The sequence below is a fragment of the Scatophagus argus genome, chromosome 3 (genome assembly GCF_020382885.2).
Source record: "Scatophagus argus isolate fScaArg1 chromosome 3, fScaArg1.pri, whole genome shotgun sequence".
In the NCBI taxonomy this organism is placed as follows: Eukaryota; Metazoa; Chordata; class Actinopteri; family Scatophagidae; genus Scatophagus; species Scatophagus argus.
In genome coordinates, this window is record NC_058495.1 from 25,598,946 (window position 1) to 25,618,780 (window position 19,835).

Here is a 19,835-nt window from a genome sequence, read left to right on the forward strand (position 1 = left end):
ACCGACTGGCTTTAATCACTGTGGGTGAAGTTGCTCTGCAGTCATCCCTTTCTGATTTGCATTAAAGAAAACGCCTATCTGAGACCAATATCTATACAGAAACAAATTGACAAAAATGTGTGCAAAGATGTCGTGTTTCCCTTCATTTCAGCTCTGCTAATGCTGCTGTGTTCAAATGAGCACCATCTGCCTCGGCAGACAGTGCAAAACCAAACGTTTAGGCATGAGGATGAAGAAACGAAAAATACACAACTTTCAGAGCTCAGTTTAATCCAAGTCATCCAAACCAAAAGAATGTGGCTCTGCCTCTCGTAAAGCTACACTGAAAACTGCAGTTAGGCTGCTGACTGATTGTGCCTCCCTACACTTCAGGAGGTTTGATCAGGCTGGTCTTATTTCAGTTAAAAATGTTTATTTTCCTTTCAGCAGTTTCAAGTTTTCAAAATCACAAAAAACAAGTGGACAGAAAAGTAGAATAAGTTACACTTTAAGTTTGTTTTTTTCTCCATCTGGAGCGACTGTATGGATTGTTTTCATTTCAGCGAGCAGGCGTGAGTGCAGCGTCACCGGCTTGTTCAGTAAAGCAAAGATCTCGTTCTTCTGCTCCCTCCTGGCGACTCACTCTGCATGTGGGCGTTCAGCCAAATGTGCGATAAGCAAAAAAATATCGAAACCTTTCAGACAGCATGTTTTATTAAACGGGCAGTTTGTAATAAGGTAACAGAAGACTTTGTTCCAGACTAGAACAACCAAGTGGCTGAGGATGAGACGGACACGGCTGTGCAGAGCGAGAGCGTTTTGAAATGATAACCTTTATTTGTAACGTGTTTGGTGCTTGATGTTTGTCTGTTTGTTTGTTTGACTGTGGTTGTCTTATCTTATTTACATTAAGGCTGGATGCACACTATAAGATGTTAACTTCACATTGAAAAACCTGGAGACGACATAACGTCTGGCCTTAAAGGCAAAGCATGATGCGTTGTTCTCGTCTGTTTAACGCCGCTGCTCATCATCATGCGCTCGAGTCCACTCGTCGTAGCTTGTGTTGTGCTATTGCTCCCCGTTTTAACCGTGTTTCTCACCATTTCTTCACAGTTAAAGCAGAACCGTTGGAGACAAAGAAAGCACATCGAGAAGTTTTATCGTTGGAGTTTAACATCAGTCAGCCAAGAGGCCACAGCTGCATAGAAATTCATCAGCTTGTGATTTCAAAGGGTCCGCCGGTGTTTGCTTTGATCCGACCAACTGAATCACAGACACAAACATCCGCATTTATACTTTACTTTACAAACACTCCGGGTGGATCGACAGCGGAGTGCAAAGCAGTCGAGGCCTCGCTTGAGTCTCAGCTAAATGCCGAAAAATATCTTGCAGTGTGCATCCAGCCTTCAGAGGGAGACAACATTCAAGGCGTAGAATATATCTAAAAAGGAAATACTGTACAATAGTCACATCACAGCCCAGCAGAGAGGACAGAGAGAGAGAGAGGACGAAAAGGTGGAGCTTTTTTTTTTTAAACATCTCATTTTGTCATTTTTTCCATCTATCATTTTTTCTTTTTTCTTTTGTACAAGCATGTAAAGTCCCCAGTCTCACTGAAGCGAACACACACACATGAAAATCAGCAGTGTGTGTGTGCGTTCGTCACTTTTTTTTTTCTCTTCTGTACAGGTTGTGTGTGTGTGTGTTTTCACAGGCACACACATAAATGCACACAGTCAAATATGCAAGCATGCCCTCAGTCATTCACACAGAATCACACACACACACACGCAGGCACACATGCTCACAGGTTGAGAATGACAGGCAGCGTCAATGTCGAATCAGGAAGGACATTTTCAGCACGCAGCCAATCAGAAGGAGCTGAGCGCCTCCAAAGCCACTTCATAGCAGAACTTGTACTGCTCCTGTGGAGAGAACAAAACGACAGGAGGACATCAGTCCTCCAGCTGCTACACGCTGCAGAGCAAAGGTTACAAAGTCAGAAGAGTCAGAAGACTTCACAAGGAAACGTCCTCATCGTGACTGTGTGCAGCAGCCCACCACCCAACACGAGTACACAAAGTGAAAGAACAATAATACAAGCTTAGAAATGTGTGTAGCATGTGATGAATGCATTAATCCAGCAGTCCCCAACCTTTTTATGCCACGGACCGGTTTAATATCAGATCGCATTTACACGGACCGGCCTTTACGGTGTGTCAGATAAATACAACAAAATAAAATGATAAGCCCGGCATAAAGACGGGAGTATTTTTTAAATATAACAATAAACGTGAATCCAATATGTACTCGCAACTTTATTAGCAGCGTCTGCGTAACATCGAGCCTGCTAACTAAAACAAATGAGACCGACCGCCACCTTGTTTTACGCCAGGGAATCCACTCTCTCAAAATACTGTTGTTGTTTTTTTAAGATACTGGCTTACAAAATTTCTTTCATCAACATTTTGAGTGGCTTTTATTTGTCGTTTGAAAGTAAAGCCCTTAATCTGATGTCCTGCTCTTTCATCGTCCACTTTACCTCAGCCTACACACTGAGTAGTCGTCTTTAGTCCCCAAAGTGCCAGCGAAGCTCTACATATCATCACAGTACTTTCGACTTTTCAACAACATAACATTAGTAACATCCTTTCTGCCCTCAACGCTCTCTGGTCGCTATGGTAACATTTAAATATGCCTTCAAAATAAGATACACCGCAAAAACAAAAAAAGTGCCTGAAAAACACAACTCAGACGGTCCCATCAAGGGCCTTTCCCCCTTCCAGAGACGTTTGTTTTCTACTCATTTTGCTAGCTTGTGGGTTTATTTTCAGCGGCCACGTATCACGTGACTGAGACAAGCGTCTTCACATGCGTCAAGAGTGAGTCATAGACGGGTGTAACTGAGAGAATCCGGTCATTTCTCAAAATAAAACATCGTTCAGGCTCAGATAATCAACAAAACGGAAATAATATAAATTACTTATTCTTTCTGTGCGACCCGGTACCAAATGACCCACAGACCGGTGCCAGACCACGGCCCGGGGGTTGGGGACCCCTGCATTAATCAATAACTATACATTTCAAAGCAACGTTCTAAAGTGATACACAAGGCAATGAAAGAAAGAAGCAAGAAGAGGAATTAAGAAGGCAGAGTTCAGATTAAATTTCAGATTTGTTTGTCTGTGTGGGTCTGCTCACCATCGTCTCCACCATGTTGGTCTTGTTGTTCCTCAGCGTTTTGACGGTGTGGAAAACATCCACAATGTTCTGCTGCTGGATCATCTCGTTGATGCTGCAGATGGCACAGAACGTTCCAGAACGCCCTCCACCAGTACTGCAGAGGAGGAAGGAAGGGAGTAGGAGGGAAGGAGGGAGGAGAGAGGACAAACAGTCATCATCATCATCTTCATCCAAAGTCATCCTGCTGATTCAGCTGAGCACAGAAAGAGTAAGAAACATGGAGGATAATAAAAGCAAGAGAGCATGAGAGTTAAAGGACAGAAAAAGGAGGAACATAAAGAAATGAAAACACCTCTAGTCTGTTCAGACAAACCGCTTTGAAGTCAGAGGCGTTCGCTCCCCTCTTTTACAGAACAGCAGGACTTGCTCTTCCCCTTCATCACCCTGGGAGCCGAGCTTTTTAAAACATGTTCATCGTGGAATTTAGTGTTTCTTTTCAGGCATTTCTCTTTTCCTCACAGTTACTCTCCTGCCTCTGCTTTGCTGAGGTTCATTGTGTCAGTCTTTCAAAATACTCTCCAAACCTTTGAACCAAAAACTGCGAAAACTTTTCAATGGGTTTTAATCAAACTTAATAAAACAGGGCATGAGAAGCAGGATTTGTTTCTTTGTTGTGGCTGCGCTGAAAGTGTAGGCTGGTGTTTGTTTGTGAGTAGGAGGACTGCTTTTCAACATTTTTATCCTTTAGAAAAAGATAAATTTGAAGACTGTACTCACAAGTCATTTTAGCAAATCCACCAAACGACATATGTTCAAGTGACAAAGACTCCCAGCAGCTGTAGGAATTAGGAGTCTTGTCCGTCACAGAAAGAAGGAAACAGTTTTACATTATTGCACAAATATAAAGTCCATATAAAGCTATATAAGGATGAGGGTGGGGGAGGGGTGGTGTTTATCAGATGAGTCAACAAAATGTCTTAACCATCATTGACTTATTTTAACCACAGCCATAGTGGTTCCCTGACCATAACCGTAACCACGATGATGATGGTCTCCTCAGCTTAGCCAAGATGTTATTCCAACCAAAACCAGAACGCTGCAGTAATCAAGTCATTCTTCAGTTTCAACCTAAATACAAACCCTCATCACTGCCATGTCGATGAGGGTGTCAGCTCAGAAAACCATTGTACTTGTACTTGTGTACTCATGTACTTGTTAAGGTTTTGGATGGACAGGACTATTAACATGCTATCCACCTGTGCAGCTCAAACTGTACTGTTTTGTGGCATTTCGCAAAACAACAATCCAGAAATTCCAGTAAAAACAATAAAGCCTTTTCTTTCTCAAACTATATGTGGGTGAAATACGGCAAAAGCTGTAAAACACAGAGAGAATCACACGCAAAGCCTGACTCTGTAACAGTGGGATTCAGAAGTTCTCAAAAATGAAAATGGCTGTAGTTCAGAAAGTCAAATTTGAGACATTCAAAGACTCTTTAAGGCTACCCAAAGTGAAGCAACAATAAAAGTTGAGAAAAGACCAAATGACACAAAGACTGACAGGAAGTGACAGAGTGAACACGCAGCACAAAGAAACCTGTCACTGCAAAAGAATATGAGCTCTGCTAATGGATTTAAGACATCTGAATAGATTTGTTCACCTTAAATTTGAGCAGAGAGAATTAACAGGCTAACTTTCTGTAATGGACAAAGATGCAGCGATGCAGGCATATTTGTGTGTGGGAGTGTAACACACTGCGTGTTTACTGGCTACGCGGCCCAATCAGTGCTCTGCCAGTCAGCAGTCAGACCACCCACCACGAAAAGAGCTCCAGACCTTCCCGTCTCAACTGGTTCCAGCTGAATTCCTTCAGTATTCACAGTGAATAAAACATTCAGGCACTGAGAGGTGGAGTGGCAGCCGTCATAAAAATCACCCGCTGTCTAATCACTCTGCATTGCCATGCCAGAACTGCTACTGTTTGCTCTCTGATCAGGGTAGTTTAGATGGTATAAGATTAGTCATTTTTATTTTTATTATTAATTCTAGTTCAGACTGCCAATTAAATGCTTTCAAAAGTGGTAAAGAAGGCTAAACCAATTAAAGAACCACATGTTATTCATGAAGTTTACCACTAGAGCCATGACTGAAAACCTGTCTTACTAACTACTTATTTCAAGGTTTTATTAGATTTTTCTCATGTGTAAATCTACTCTGAAATGTGACACAGTACCTCAGGTCTTCATTACACTGAGTCAATATTAATATTTGAGATAAAAATTGAAAATGCAAAGGTATTCCCCATGCACTTCTTTTTGGACACTGGCTTCAGTGTCAAATGCTAATTTCTAGGGGGAAAAATGAGAGCAAATACATTTTACATTAATGCTGTTTGAACAACTTAGGGCTAAAATGCATTAAAGTTAATTACTGAAGAACAACCAGCAAAGCCAATAAAATCATGACAAAACAAGACTCAAGTCTTGCCGAGGGCGAGAGCAACTGCCTGACTTTCACAGCTTTGAATGTTTATCAAAGGACCAGTTCACCAAAAAGTGAAACGTTTCTTATCGTCCAAGCGTCTGCGAATGAGCACCTTCAAGTGTCGCAAGTATCGGCTCCTTAAAAGAGAAACTGCGCGCAACTGAAACCACAGAAAATCTAATCTGCAAGCCATTTCTTACATCTGCAATTAACTTTGCACAGTTAGCTAGCACACACTGTGAAAACGGTATATTTTTAAAAAAGGCAACTCACACTGATACTGTCGAATACTTTGCAATAATAACTGCAATCTATGTGTTTATAAAAAGACTGTTTTTCTGTAAAATGACCACTCTTCACGGGTACAAGGTGCACACATCACCTGGAGACTTTGTTCCTTTACTTAAAAACTGATTTTGTGGCAGCAGCATGAACTGGATTATCATGTTTTCTTCTGTGTCGTGACTAAAGGAAAGTTCCAGTTAATCACAAGTTCTTTTCTTCATAAGTTTGTTTCTATCATTTACGTAACCTTGTACTGAGCAAAATAAGATCTGGGCATATGACCAGGGCACTAAAAAGATGTTCAATGGGGCAAGACAAAAGAGCAGGGAGGTGCTGTTGTGCACATTCATCACACAGCAGAACACATCTGAACTAAATTTAAAGATCAATATTAAATACTCTGGGTAAGAGAAGTTCATGGACATATTCAACGTATTTAATACCTGAACCACATTATTCCAGATATGAACTGAATATTTCAGGGATCTGTTGGGACAAGACAGACAGCACACTATTTTTCACCTCAATCTAAAACATATCTATGCCTTTAAGGAAGTGCAGCACAGACTGCTTTGTTAAGTGGGCCACTCCTCATAATTCTTCCACAGCTTCCCACAGTGTGATTTGCTCAAAAATTGCACTCAGCATTAAAGACCCATCAGACTCCAACCTCCAGGACAAGTGAAGAGCAGAAAAAAATAATCTATTTCACCAGCTGCTGATTGAGCCATCATGTTTCTCCTTATCTCTGGTATTACTTAGTCTGTGAAATCAATAGCTGGGCCTGATTAGGCAGTGTAGCTGTCTTTACCCAGAAGCACAGAAAGCTTGTATCCCGTCACTCACATTTACTGGGACCGAGCACAGCAGTCAGGGTAGCAGACAGGGCAGGGAAACACAGCAAAGATTTCTGCTCCCAAATGAATTTTTGTTGCTTTTATTCTCCAGCATTTGAGTTTCACATCATTATCATTTTAAGCCGGAGAATCGCTAGCTGCGGGTATTGATTTAAGCTGTGGGGTAAAGATGGGATATGTGTCTCCATCACTATCTATAAGCCTACAAGACAGACATTTAACCTCTGATTCTGTGTGAGCGTTACCAGTAAAGATCCACCAGTTATTTTAGTTTTGACGAGTAATGCTGACACTGGATACTGTTGGTCCTTTGAGCGACAACCTAGTCAGGCCTTGTAACTGAAATTTTTATTGCTTGTCAGAAGACAAAATAGATACTATCAACATATGCAGCATGTGAACTATGAAAATCTGTAAAGCTTTTAACTGCTTATTTAGAAATCATTTAGAATCAAGTAAGACTGATTTCAGATTTGTCTCACTGTTCTCTGAGAACAGATCTTCTTGCATTAGACACAAGTGGGTTTTAACAAGAGCAGCGTAAACCACACTGAAAGCAAACAAAGCCTCACAGTAGCTAGAAAAAAACAAATCAATGCCAATTCTGATTGGCCCAATGAGCTGTGACAGAGGAAGCTGATTGGATGAGCACCAATGATGTGCTTGAGGCAATGTTTGAGTGTGTGTTATTGTTAGTGAAATCTAAGGATTTTACAGCCTCTGTTTCCTTCATTATCAGCTTCATTTGTTCTGCAACAAACACCACTCAGGACATTCTCATCCTTAACTCTTGATGCTGCAGCCACCTCCACTACTGCATCGTTTCACTCCTGTTATAATTTACTAGCATACAATGCAGAGCCATGTGGCTTGAAACTGCAGGATGCAGACTGACACATGCAGCTGTTTTCTGACCTCCTAGTATTTGTCTAACCTTTTGTCTGTCCGCTGCTTTCTGTTGTCCCATGTAGATTTCTTGTTCTCTTGCTGCAGCTGTTCTGCTTGCCTGTTTGTGTATTCTGCTCTGGTTCTCTGTAATGTTTGAAACATTTGTCTGCTAGCTGTCTGCCTGATGATTGTGTGCGAGACTGCATGTAATTTCTGTGACGCCTACTGTTGGAAATATCTGGATGTGTTAGGCTGATTTTTAATTTTATATTTCTATTTTAGCCCCAGACTGTGAAAAGTGAAAGTGAATTAGCACCTTCTTTTATTCAAACTATTTAGACCAGTGCTGTGGTGCATGTTTGGCTTCCATGCAGCACACTTCAGACATCCCTGAACTGAGATAAATGTGTGTTTGCCAGACCAGGGGGATAAAGCATGAAGGAATGACTCAACAGAAAGCAATGGATCAGTCTAGAAATCCCCCATGTTGTATATATCTGCAGTGTTTGAATGAATGAATGTGAGCCTGTGTGCACAATGAACATTGGTTTTATCTTAAATATGTGTGTGTTCTTGTTCTTTTAGAGAAAGTGTACTCATTGTTAAGTATATCTCACCATCATGCACCACTAGAATACACACACACACAAACGCACACAAAGGAGCTCATTTGTCTTTTTAGGATTTTGTCTTGATTTTTCATCCTACCAAGAGGCACCTGTTCCAGTCCTCCATCTACCCACTTCCTACTATTTCATCCCATTATGGAATTTGTACATCATCTCTGTGTGTGTGTGTGTGTGTGTGTACTTACAGGCAGTGTACTACAGTCCTCCCGTCTCCTCCGTCGTACTGCTCCTGCCACTTAGCCAACCTCCTGACCAACTGGAGGATGGAGCGTTTGGAGAGAGGCGTGTCCCTGTAGGCCGGCCAGCCGATGAACTGAAAGTGTTGCACCAGGCGGTAACCATCCTGTGGCTGCAGAGACATGTGTGAAACTTAGGATGTTTTATCACCACGACTGTCTTCACCTCAATCAATGTCACACAATAATTCTATGGCGAATGTAAAAGTGCTCATGGGGGAATGTTGGGTCTCTCTGCTCTCAAAACTAAAAGAACTGAATTGAACAAGTGTGTTAACAACTGTGACACCTGCTGAAAACTCAGTGTGATTCAATGTGTAGTCTGTCTGAAGTTGGAGCAGCGATTCAGGACATCATTTCCAAAGACAACAGTAAGACTGTAAGCACACACTGTAGGTTTGCCTTGAATGGAAATTTCTTCTTCCACCACCAAGACTCTGACAGTTTCACTAATCAGTGCTTGCTTCCTGTTTGGTGGCGTACCCTGCAGGTTTTGGCACATATCAGATATCAAACACAATGTCGTTGTCGGCAGAAGCTGCTGGTCTCATTTGGTAATGATGTGTTTAGATGATACATAAAGCACTTCTCATGTGTTGCATGCTGTTGTGCTCCAATTAGTTCTTGTTTCTGAACAAAATACCTTTTCAAAGGAAACAGGATTGGACTTGACAAAGAGGACATCTTATAACGTTTAATTCAATTTCATGGCAGACAAAACGTTTTTAGTCGTCTGGCCCTGAGGCACTTGGCATCCAGCACCTAAAATACCAAAACCCGCCATCACTGTCAGACCGATTTACTGCTAAGTCTGTAACACATGCATATGCACACTGACATTTACACACAAACAGACAGACCTGCATCTGTTTTTTCTCCTCCACTCCCCAGTATACCTGCTTTCTCATTTTTCCTTCTGTTCCCATTCCATCCATCCCTCCATTTCATCTTTCCCTTCTGCCCTTCCAATCAACTCCCATCTCAAACTCCTCATCTCACTCCTTTCTTCCTCCCTTTCTTTACACCATTTCTTTCTCTGACTGACTCACTCTTTCCCTTCATCACTCTTTTTGCCTGCCCCCCCCAAACAAAAAATTCTGCCTCCTGCTCTTTCACTCTCTTCCTCTTCATTTGATGGCTTAGTGGTTGGCAGTACAGACTCAGCTAGCTTGGAGCTGCTTTCACAGTGTGAGATGTGCTGTTGTGGTGATGATATGAGCCATTTCACGCTAGACTGGTGATGTGCTTGAGAGGGAGAGTGTGTGTGTGAGAGAGAGAGAGAGAGAGCTAGAATATAGAGGGTAGGGTAGTGGGGAGTTCACTAAGCGCTATAGGAGCACACAGACGATAGGCACCGTTAGAGTTGTACCGTCATGGATGGGCGAGAAAATGAGATGAGAAGGGAGTAACAAGAGGACGCACGAGGGGGAGGGAAAGGAAAGAGAGAGAAAAGAGAGGTGTGGAAAAAAACGCAGGTGGGAGAAGACAAGAGGAGGAACAAGGGGAGAGGGTAGTTTTCAAAATGTTCAGTTGTTACTGGAGAACCTCCTACCACACAACCATTTTCAGTGTGGACTGCTCTCTGAACCAGGACTCAGTTAGCACAGCTGCTATAGTGTGTCAGTGGTCTGGTGGGTTTGCTAAGGTATCATCTTGCCAGCTGCTTAGTGGGAGCTAAAGGTCGCGTGAAATGAAAAATGCCTTTTATGTGTTGCTGCATTGTGTTCCTGGGTGTATCGTTCCGCTATCTGTTGTTATCTGTCAAATAAAGGGCAAGAGTGGCATTTTTGAATATTTTCATCTGGAAAAACAAACCAGTTTGTATTTACAATAAACTGTAGTCTTTCCATCAAGGCTTTAAAATTCCTCATTTTATGGGACAGAAAATAATGTCCTTTGTGCACCTTCAACCTTTAGTAAGAGTTTGGGGAAGGCTTTTCTCTCTTTCAACGTGACAATACTTCTGTGCACAAAACCACCTCCAAAAGAAATGTTTGTTGGAGTTTGGTGTGGAAGAACTTGACTGGTCTGCAGAGCTCTGTCACGAAGCCCAGCCACCACCTCTGGGATGAACTGGAACACCGACTGTGAGCCAGGCCTTATTACCCACCATCAGTGTTGGACCTCACTAATGCTCTTGTGTGTGAATGGGAGCAAATCCCTGAAGCCAGGTTTCAAAATGTGGCTGAAAGCCGTCCCTGAAGAGTGGAGGCTGTTACAGCAGCAGATGTTTGACCATAATTTTGGAATAACACAAATATTCTATGTGGATACCAGACCAGTTTGGCATATTGTGACAATGGCTTTGAGTCTGTAAGTACCCTGGCCATGTTGCAGATCCTGAAGATTCGGTTGATGATGTCTTCATCGATGTCTGCCGATATGAATTCGACTTGAATGGGACCATAGCAGCATGAACTCTTTTCTGGCCAGTACTGCATACACAACTGTTAAAAAAGAGAAGGATGCAAGAGCAAGAAAAAGAAGTTTTACCAGGTTGAACTGGCACATTTTCATGGATTTCCTTTCAAACAAGGAATGGAGGAAAATCTCGTATGAATTCACTTCATTGATTAAGGAGATTATCACCTCCATGGCTGGGTATGAATTCCATTTTCAAATCTTTATACTTCCACACAAGGCCTGATAAAAGAGTTAGCGACACACAGACTGTAATACTCTGTGCAGGATCAAAATGAGATAAAGCAGATTTGCTGGAAAATAACACATGAAAACAGGACTGTAATTTTAACTGATTTCTCGTGTATTGAACTGCCAGACACCAGAAGAGACAGAGCATACAAGGTCTTTATTTATTTAAAATGCCAGACTGGGCGAGATGACGTAACTAAATCTGTTAGTTTGAGCTCTGTGAGTTTCGACGAATTTGTGTTGCACTTTCCCTTATGTAACTGTTAGCTGTTCAGTCCAATACAGCGGAACAAAGAGATCTTTATAGCTTTTAACATTTGCTTTGGATCATTTGTTCAAGTAGTCTTTACATTCTCTAAATCACTTCACTGGGCATCACAACTCTATAAAGTCTGCAAAAGGTCATTCAGTACATTTCATTTTGCTGTGCCATTTCATTGGTCAATGCAACCAAAATGAAAAGTTGTGACTGGTCAAAATGGTTTTTTTTTCAGCATAGCAGTCAACCTGAAAATGCATCTATACAAGAATATCAGTTTTTGTCTGGCTGAATGTCTTTGTGTAAATACTCCAAGTACATGCTGACTATTAATTTAGCATTTGTAAAGATTTGTTTATAAACTGCTGAATAACTGCAGAAATTACAAATTAGTTTCTACATTTTATGTTTTTGCATCAGAAGTACGAAAAGAAAAGTATGAAAAACTAAATTCAACTCTGTTTTCAGGGTTTTCCAAGGACTGTCAATACACATTCACATTCATGAAAATAGTCTCTGGCCGTATTGATCAGGCCCGGTGATGTTACACTCGATATGTCAGCTCCTGGCTGTCTGCCATCTCGTCCTTTTCTGAAGCAGAGTTAGCCAAAAGCAGGGAAATAGGTAGGTAGTATATGTGTATTGTCTGTTCAAGTCTGTGTGTTTGTACCTGCGCTGCGTCCATCTCATTAAGCATTACAATGGAGGAGCAGTTGTAGTCGAACACCAGCCTCCAGAAGTCGCCCATGGTGTTTGGCAAGGGATGCTGGGTAACAATGAAGGCCGCTGGCTGTTTGTGGCTCTGGAGTGTTGAGATGGAGCAGAAATAAATAACAGCAGCAAGCACAGAATAAACAGAGCAATGCTAATAGATCGAGGCATCTCTGCAGCACTGACAAAGAAACCACTGAAGAATGGAAACTGTAATTATAATAATTATAAAGAAAGACAATACACACACATTCGCATCCCAAAGTACACACTTACGTCCATTAATGCTGCATTGATGTAATTGGAGCTCTCTCCATCCACAGATATGAGGAAAGGCAGGCATCGGTCTGCTGACAGGACGTCCAAACTGCGGTTCTTGTCGTGGTTCCTGGGTAGCAAACCCACACTGCAGTCCTCTGGACGGACTCTAGGGGTCACTATGTTCAGTGTCTGACAGACAGACAAATAGCTTTTAATGCTACTTTAACTTTAGTCTACTAATTGGAGAAGATGAAAGAAAAAAAGGAGACTGGACCAAAGGTGTCCACAATCACACTGAGGAGACTCATCTGAAGATAAAGAGGAAGTCCTAAAGCTTGTTTTAGAGTTAATGGTAAGACTGCTTTTAGTGTGAGGGGTGTGTGCTCACCTGGAACTCATCTTTAATCTGGCTGGAGTTGGTCTGTGGGTCCAGTCTGCTGATGTTGTAGTAAATGGCTCTGAACTCGCACACTGGTATGGCTGTATTCCCACACAGACACGCCTCCAAGATGGCATCGTGAACAAACACATATTGCTCCTGAAACATAAGCAGAAAACAGCTGAGCAAGGAAATGCTGGAGTGCAGGAGACATCCAAACCTCTGGCCTTTTAAGAGGAGACAAAGGTTTAGTCTTGGACCAGCACGTGGCCCACAGACTTGACGGACACCTCTGAGACAAAAGACGCAGCTGCGCCAAGCTGCCAAATTCCAACAAATTGTAACATTACACAGTTTTTGTTTGGTTTGTGTATGTGAATTCATTATTTCTGTGCTCACTCTGCAGCCTGAAAGTGAATTAAAAGGGAGAAGAGCTTTGCCCTGCAGTGTTTCTGTGCTCTGGATCAAGTGTGCTCTTTGTGCTCCGACTATCTCCCCGGTAAAAGCACCAGCCACCATGAACTACGACAGCCACTGTGCATGTTAATTCACCTCCCTCTCTTTCTCTCACTCTATCTTTGCAGTTTTGTCTCGACTCTGTTTACTCTCCATTTCTCTTTGTCCGATTCCTTTCCCTTGTTTCCCCTCACACCTGCGTTTGTCTGCCACTGCTTCAGTTTGCTTCCCACTTTATCTCTCGTTCTCTCTCTTTCTTTCTCCCTCTCTGATGAATGTTAATTGTTGCCCTTGGAGTGGGGAGGAGAGTTTCAAAAGCAGCACTGAAATGTCCTCTCCTGGCCATTACCTACTCTACTGACATACACACACACACACGCAAAAACACATGTATTCACACAGGCACATGCAAACCCACAGACAACAGACCAGAACCATTCACACACACACACACACACACACATCTTTCCCCTGCGCCTTTTAAAAGATTAATTGCTTTGTGTTGTGCAGAGCAGGATTATAATAGCGTCAAGCGGCTTCAGCACTGACACAAATTGCTCCCACACATATTCAGAAGGCAGGGCAGGATGCATTTAGCTTCGTTTCAAGTGTGCACACACACACACACACAGACACAACTAGCTGTTAAACCAGTGCTGTCACATGGAAACACTCAAAGTGATGCCCTGGGTAACTTTCCTGAACCGAGCACTTCTAACACCTTTTCAAAAGTCAATTTCAAGCTCTGAGCTTGAGCTGTCAGTCTGAAAATTAGGCTGTTTTTCTTTATTCCTGGTAAAGTTGAGTTTTTGGATATGCGACTTTTTCATCAGTAGTACAAATGGAACGCAGAGGCGGTATGGATTAGGTCGGCTTAAGGTAGCTTAGAGAAGAAATGAATATTTCTGTTTCCAAATGAAACACCCAACATTTGAGGACGCAGACTCTTAAAAAGTGACTGATAGTACAAAATTAGAACAAATTATGACACTGTGTAAAGCATAATAAGAAACCCAAGTTCTCAGCTGTCAAAAATAACTTTTCAGAAAATTAGATCCTCCATATTTTTGCTAATAATAAACAATAAACCTCAAGAAATCAAATGTAAACCGGACTTAATTTCTGCCATTTTGACCTGATGAGCAGATGGTCTACTGATTAAGCTCGGTCCAAGCAGCAGAAAGCAGTAGGCAGCAGTATAGCTGTCAGTGGATGAACACCAGTTGGCCCTCGTCAGCACAGTTTGGGGGGATGAACCTATTGAAATCCATAGATACTGTATTCCTTACCCAGAGCTGAGAGCTGCTACACACACACTGACACAAAGAATCCTAAATCTTTGTCAATGTTTGAGTGTGTGTATTGGATTTAGAGAGTTTGTGTATACTCTGTGTGTGTGTGTGTGTGTTTGCACGAGTGTCATCTATTTTTCAAGGTTTTTCAGGGAATGTTTAATATTGATAGACTGATTGGGATGGATGATACCAGACAGCAATAACTACTGAGAAACTGTCTGTCTTCATGCACCTGTCTCTCTTCCATTACAGACTGAGAGAGAGACAGATGCTACAGAATGCTACAAGCTAATGAAGCTAATCCAGTACACTGTGTTTTCTTACATATAAACTTGAGTTTGATGGAGTATTTCTGGAGATACAGATAGGACAAACCATTGATTATGTTTCAAATTTTAGTTTTAAATTAAGTCTTCCTTTCCACCATAAGCTGCTTGTGTTTTCTTTGTTTCCATACTGCACTGGGAAATTTTCCAAAAATACAGAGTGCATATTCTTGATGGTTCACACACATTAAACTTTTCACAAAAATACGGAAGTACAAAAAAAAAATAAATAAATAAAGAGAGCGAGAGAGAGAAAATGTGTATGTGTGTGTGTGTGTGTGTTGTTTATGTATATACACACAAACCTCTGTCTGGACCATGTTGACTCGCTGTGATCTCAGCTCTCGGATGCAGTTGAAAATGTCCACCACACCCTCATTCTCTGCCATGTCCAACATGATGTCCACTGCAATGAAACAGCCCGTCCTCCCTGCACCAGCACTGTGGAGACATACACCGCAATATTGAAACTGTGTTGAATAAATAATAATAGGAAACAGACAACTTCTGAATCTTTAGCTGGGCTTATGATTTTTAAGTATTTATTGTTCATTTGACCTCTGTCCAGAAACCAAAATCTTAACACTAAACCTTTTAAATACCTCTGGTATCATACCCACTGCAGAGAGCAAAACAACCCATTCATCACTTACAAATCACGGCTGAAATGTTAGTGATTAGTCATCTTTTGGTAATGACATCCATGGCTCTAAAACAGAGTGTATTCACAACTGTAGTAACATACAAGATAAAATTTTGTCATTTTAAAACACCCACACACAGCCATACTGGTAGTGATTTCGTAGACCAAAACCCGATTAAAAGCTGCAGCAGAGAAGTAAGTTTCTCACAGTATCACTATAAGTGACACTGCGCTCTGATAAATGATGGGAAAGAATATTTCACACGCCTAATAAGCATCACTGTTTATTTATGTCCAAGTCCTTAATGCCAGGAAAATGTAAAAAAAAAAAAAAAAAAAAGTTTTCGGTGCTTGAACAAACAACCACTTCCGTCTATAATTACTAATAGGTATCCCTGATATCTGGAGTGAATTGAACTGAACTGAATAAGTGTCTTATTTTTATATTATTAAGTGTCATATTATGTACAGGAAATTGTAAGTCTCTATTGATTGTCTGACAGAAAAACAGATGGCCCACGTGATGCCCGAAATACACATGGAGTTTAGTGTGGATGGAGCCTCTCTCTCTCTCCACACACAAACATGTAGAGACTTTAATGCCCCATGTCAGGTGTTAAGGCGACACATCCTGAACAGTAATGCCTGGAGGGAAGAGAAGGATGGAGGGGCAGATGAACAGATGGATGGATGTATTGAATGGGGGGGGGGGGGAGAGGGGGGGGGGTGGTGGAAAGCGGTTAGTGATTGGGAGTGATAGAAGTGGTCGTCACAGGGGAGAGATCAAGGGAGGAAAGGAGTCATGGATGGAGAGGGAACTGATGGGATGAGGTATGGAGGGATGGAGAGAGGGAGGGGAGGAACCTATCTTTCACTTCGCAATCCCCTGACACTTCCCAGAGAGAGAGAGAGAGAGAGAGAGAGAGAGAAGGAGGGAGAGAGAGAGAGGGAGAGAGATAAGAGCACGAGAGAAGGAAAGATAGAACGTAGAAAGAGAGAGAGAAAAGGAGGGAGCGCCTCGGCAGATTACCTGTCAACCTCTGTGATTAATGTTGAGACCAGAATACTGCTGGGCCTTTGTGTGCATGTGCATGCGTGTATGTGTGTGTTTGAAAGCCTCATGACACAGGCCAATAGCGTCAGAGCGCCCCCGGAAATTGGAAGTGACTGCCATAACTTCCTGCCTGTCTGTCCACATACTTTTACTATAGCTGTCTGTTTACGTGTCTGCTCGCAGCATTCGTCTGTCCACCGCTGTCTTACGCTCTCCGTCTGTGTGTCTTTGTCCCTGTGTGTGTCTGCCTGTCCTGTTAGAGCGACTGGAGCCCAGGAGTGTGTCTCTGATTTCTGAATTATCTGTGACAGTATTGTGTCGAACGTTATACCGTATTTTATTAGTGACATATGAAGGTAAAGTTGTAGGTTAATGGTCCGAACCGTCAAAAACAAACGTACGTATGTAGACTGTACAGTATGAGCAGCTACCAAGCACTGTATGGCAGCCTAAGGGTTGAATCCCCTCTGTGGCCACCGGTTCAAAGCTACGTGGTGCATTAAGGTGGACCTCCTAATGAAATGATCATGCTGATACGGAGAATCCACTCCAGTCAGGTTTTCCATAGCTTGTCAGAGTAGTGACCTTTTGAAAACTTGCGCCTGCTGACAACCTGAGCCTGGAGTTGAACTGTTCCCATAAAGAACAGAACACGGAGGTTAAAATTACTGTCACCATGGGGATCTTAAAACCGTCACTTTTTTTTTTGGCCCTTCTGCTCCTGGCTGATGATGGCGGTGGTGGTAAGACAGTGGGGTGGAAGGTGAATTTTTTCCTTCCCCCCCCCCCCCCTCTGTTGCCTACTTTTTAAAGGTTAACACCATTGATCTAATTTATGGTCAAGAGGAGACTGATGTGTGTGTGGTTGTGTGTGCGTGGTCATACTGCTACTGATAAGCACCGGAGGAAATGCTGACAGCAACGTAACTCAGTGTAACACAGATGGATCCGTCACTTGATTTACTTTAGATATAAAAGAAACATATGATACAATTATTGCATTTAAAAATCAACTCAATAAATGTGAATTGAGTAATCTGAAAAAAAACAAAACAAAAAACAAAACTGTATGATCATGACCTGTTCATAGCAGAGTCAAGTGAGCTGGTGTCAGTGTCTCTAGTATCTACCAATGAATATTAGTCAGTGCCTCCCATAACAAATGGCTGTTACAAAAGATTCATTTAACTGTTTCCTGTTCTGCCGCTTTCACTTTCAAGGTTATGTTTGCTAAGGCACAAACATGATTTAGTTAAGGTTTGGGAAGGTCAAGTTTAGCCACATGAATTATTTGTAATTGCTGCCATGGTTGAAAGAATAACTATATGGTTAGACTTACAGAATGATAACAATCATGGTCACAAGGAAACAGACTCACACAATTCCTGCTTTTGTTCCTGACAGACAGGAGTGACTGTAAGACTGCTGCTGCTGCTGGAGGTCTTTGTCAGGTGAAAACACTGGCTGTATTGTAGATTTGAACAAATGAACGTGAGGCTGTTTCTCTTGTGAAAATATCCTTGATTTGTTTTTGTGTACAATGTTAATTTTTATCATACAAAACTCTAAAATACAGATTCTTTGTGTCAGTGTGCGTTCACTTTAATCAGAAAACTGGTAAGACACCTTTATATAGAAATAAAAGCCTATAAAGGACCTTCCCTGTGCCTATGTGTGTGCTCTGTGTTTTCCTGACCCTGTAAAGCCCTCTTGTTTTTTCTCTCTGCCATGCCGGTGGGGCTGACCAACTGAGTGAGTGGATGTTATTTGTTTGTCCTTGTCTGCTCTGTGCAGCCACTGACCAACAACATCAGGGAATTAAGTTTACCTTCTGCACAAAACCTGAGTGTACTTAATGTGTGTGTGCTTCTGTGTGCTTACCTGCAGTGTGCCACAATAGGCCCAGCATCAGGCGGGTTGAGGAACTTGACCTGTCGTATGAATCCAAGCAGTCCTGTGGCGTAACAGGGAACGCCGTGGTCGGGCCAGCTGGTGAAATGAAACTGACGGAGTTCACGGATCTCATGATGACCCTTCTGAAAAACACACACAGGAGAGAGATGTTAGAGCCAAGCTGCATATTTTACAACGGCAGGTGCCGAGAACCATTCTCTGCCATTTCGCCTCTTGATAATGACAAATGCATGGCACTCACAAATTTTTCCACGGTCCTTTTGGGAAAGACTGACAAGAAGACATATCATGGTTCAGCAGACTAATTTACAGAGGGGAGTTCAGGAATCTAGAGGCCATGCAGCCTCTTTGGCTTCAGATGGAAAATAAATCGATCTCGTGGATGTCAAGATGGCACTTTGGGCCACTTCTGGGAATGAGAGACAGGAAGACTTATCGTGGCTCATTTGCCTAATTTACGTGTGAGATTTGAGGAAACTGATGGCCACTCTGGCTCCATAAAAAAGATTAATTGATTTCACAAATCTCAGGATGGCCGTTTTGGGAAATTCCTACAGGAGGAAATGCCGTCGTTCGGTTAAGCTACCTAATTTACACAGAGGTATAAAATATCGAGCAGTTACTTTGCCTTCATTCGGTTTGAATTGTTATATTACAATTCAAATTCTTGAAAAACAAATCAAGTTTTTGGGAAAAATATCATTTTGTGACACAGCAGAACAATTAAAGTTAAACATCAGAGAAAAGGAAACCATTTTAAAGATCAATATGAAAATACACTGGACTCCACACCACTTATTACTTCTGGGAGGCAGAAACAGACATTTTGGCACGTAACACTGGAGATTATAGAAAAATTAGATAGCAACAACCATCCATTGTGGTTGTTCATGAGATAGCATCTGGACATTTTAATTGTGAACTTTTGAGAAACATAACAGGCTGGTAAATACTTTCTTGTCTTAACAATGGGGATATTATTAAACTGAAGCCAAAAATGACATTCTGATACTCAACACAGTAATTAAGCCTCACATCAGAGGGCCTCCCTGGGAGACGAGTAATAATGACTGAAAATTGTGGTGGAAGCATTTCGGACTTAGCAGATAAAGACGCAGAATAACTTCCGTCCTGCAACGAAAATTCCGAAGTCTGATTACATGCTTTCATGAGCTCGGGGAGAAAATGGTCCTCCCACTTTAAAGCTTCTCTCTTTAGCTTCACTGCTGACATCAGACAATCTGACTCCATCGAGAGTTTAAACTTTAAACTCATTTCTTTGCCTTAACCTTCATTTAGTGCTCTAAACGAGTTCAGCCCTCACACCTATTGAGCTGAATC

At 41.9% G+C, this 19,835-nt stretch overlaps 1 protein-coding gene across 8 annotated transcripts in view; it reads right to left on the minus strand.

The window, feature by feature from the left end:
• Positions 1-675: 675 nt before the first annotated feature.
• The window catches only part of ptprt (protein tyrosine phosphatase receptor type T), a 287,747-nt gene continuing 268,587 nt past the window's right edge, over positions 676-19,835 (minus strand). For all 8 annotated transcript variants that reach the window (XM_046385023.1, XM_046385025.1, XM_046385022.1 and 5 more), the window contains 9 exons: positions 18,462-18,616; positions 15,189-15,324; positions 12,816-12,965; positions 12,443-12,616; positions 12,126-12,257; positions 10,866-10,991; positions 8,494-8,657; positions 3,184-3,319; positions 676-1,907 (listed from right to left, as the gene is read on the minus strand). In XM_046385023.1, coding sequence (XP_046240979.1) covers positions 1,854-1,907; positions 3,184-3,319; positions 8,494-8,657; positions 10,866-10,991; positions 12,126-12,257; positions 12,443-12,616; positions 12,816-12,965; positions 15,189-15,324; positions 18,462-18,616 — 1,227 coding nt within the window. In that variant the 3' untranslated portion in view covers positions 676-1,853. The remainder of the gene's footprint in view (positions 1,908-3,183; positions 3,320-8,493; positions 8,658-10,865; positions 10,992-12,125; positions 12,258-12,442; positions 12,617-12,815; positions 12,966-15,188; positions 15,325-18,461; positions 18,617-19,835) is intronic.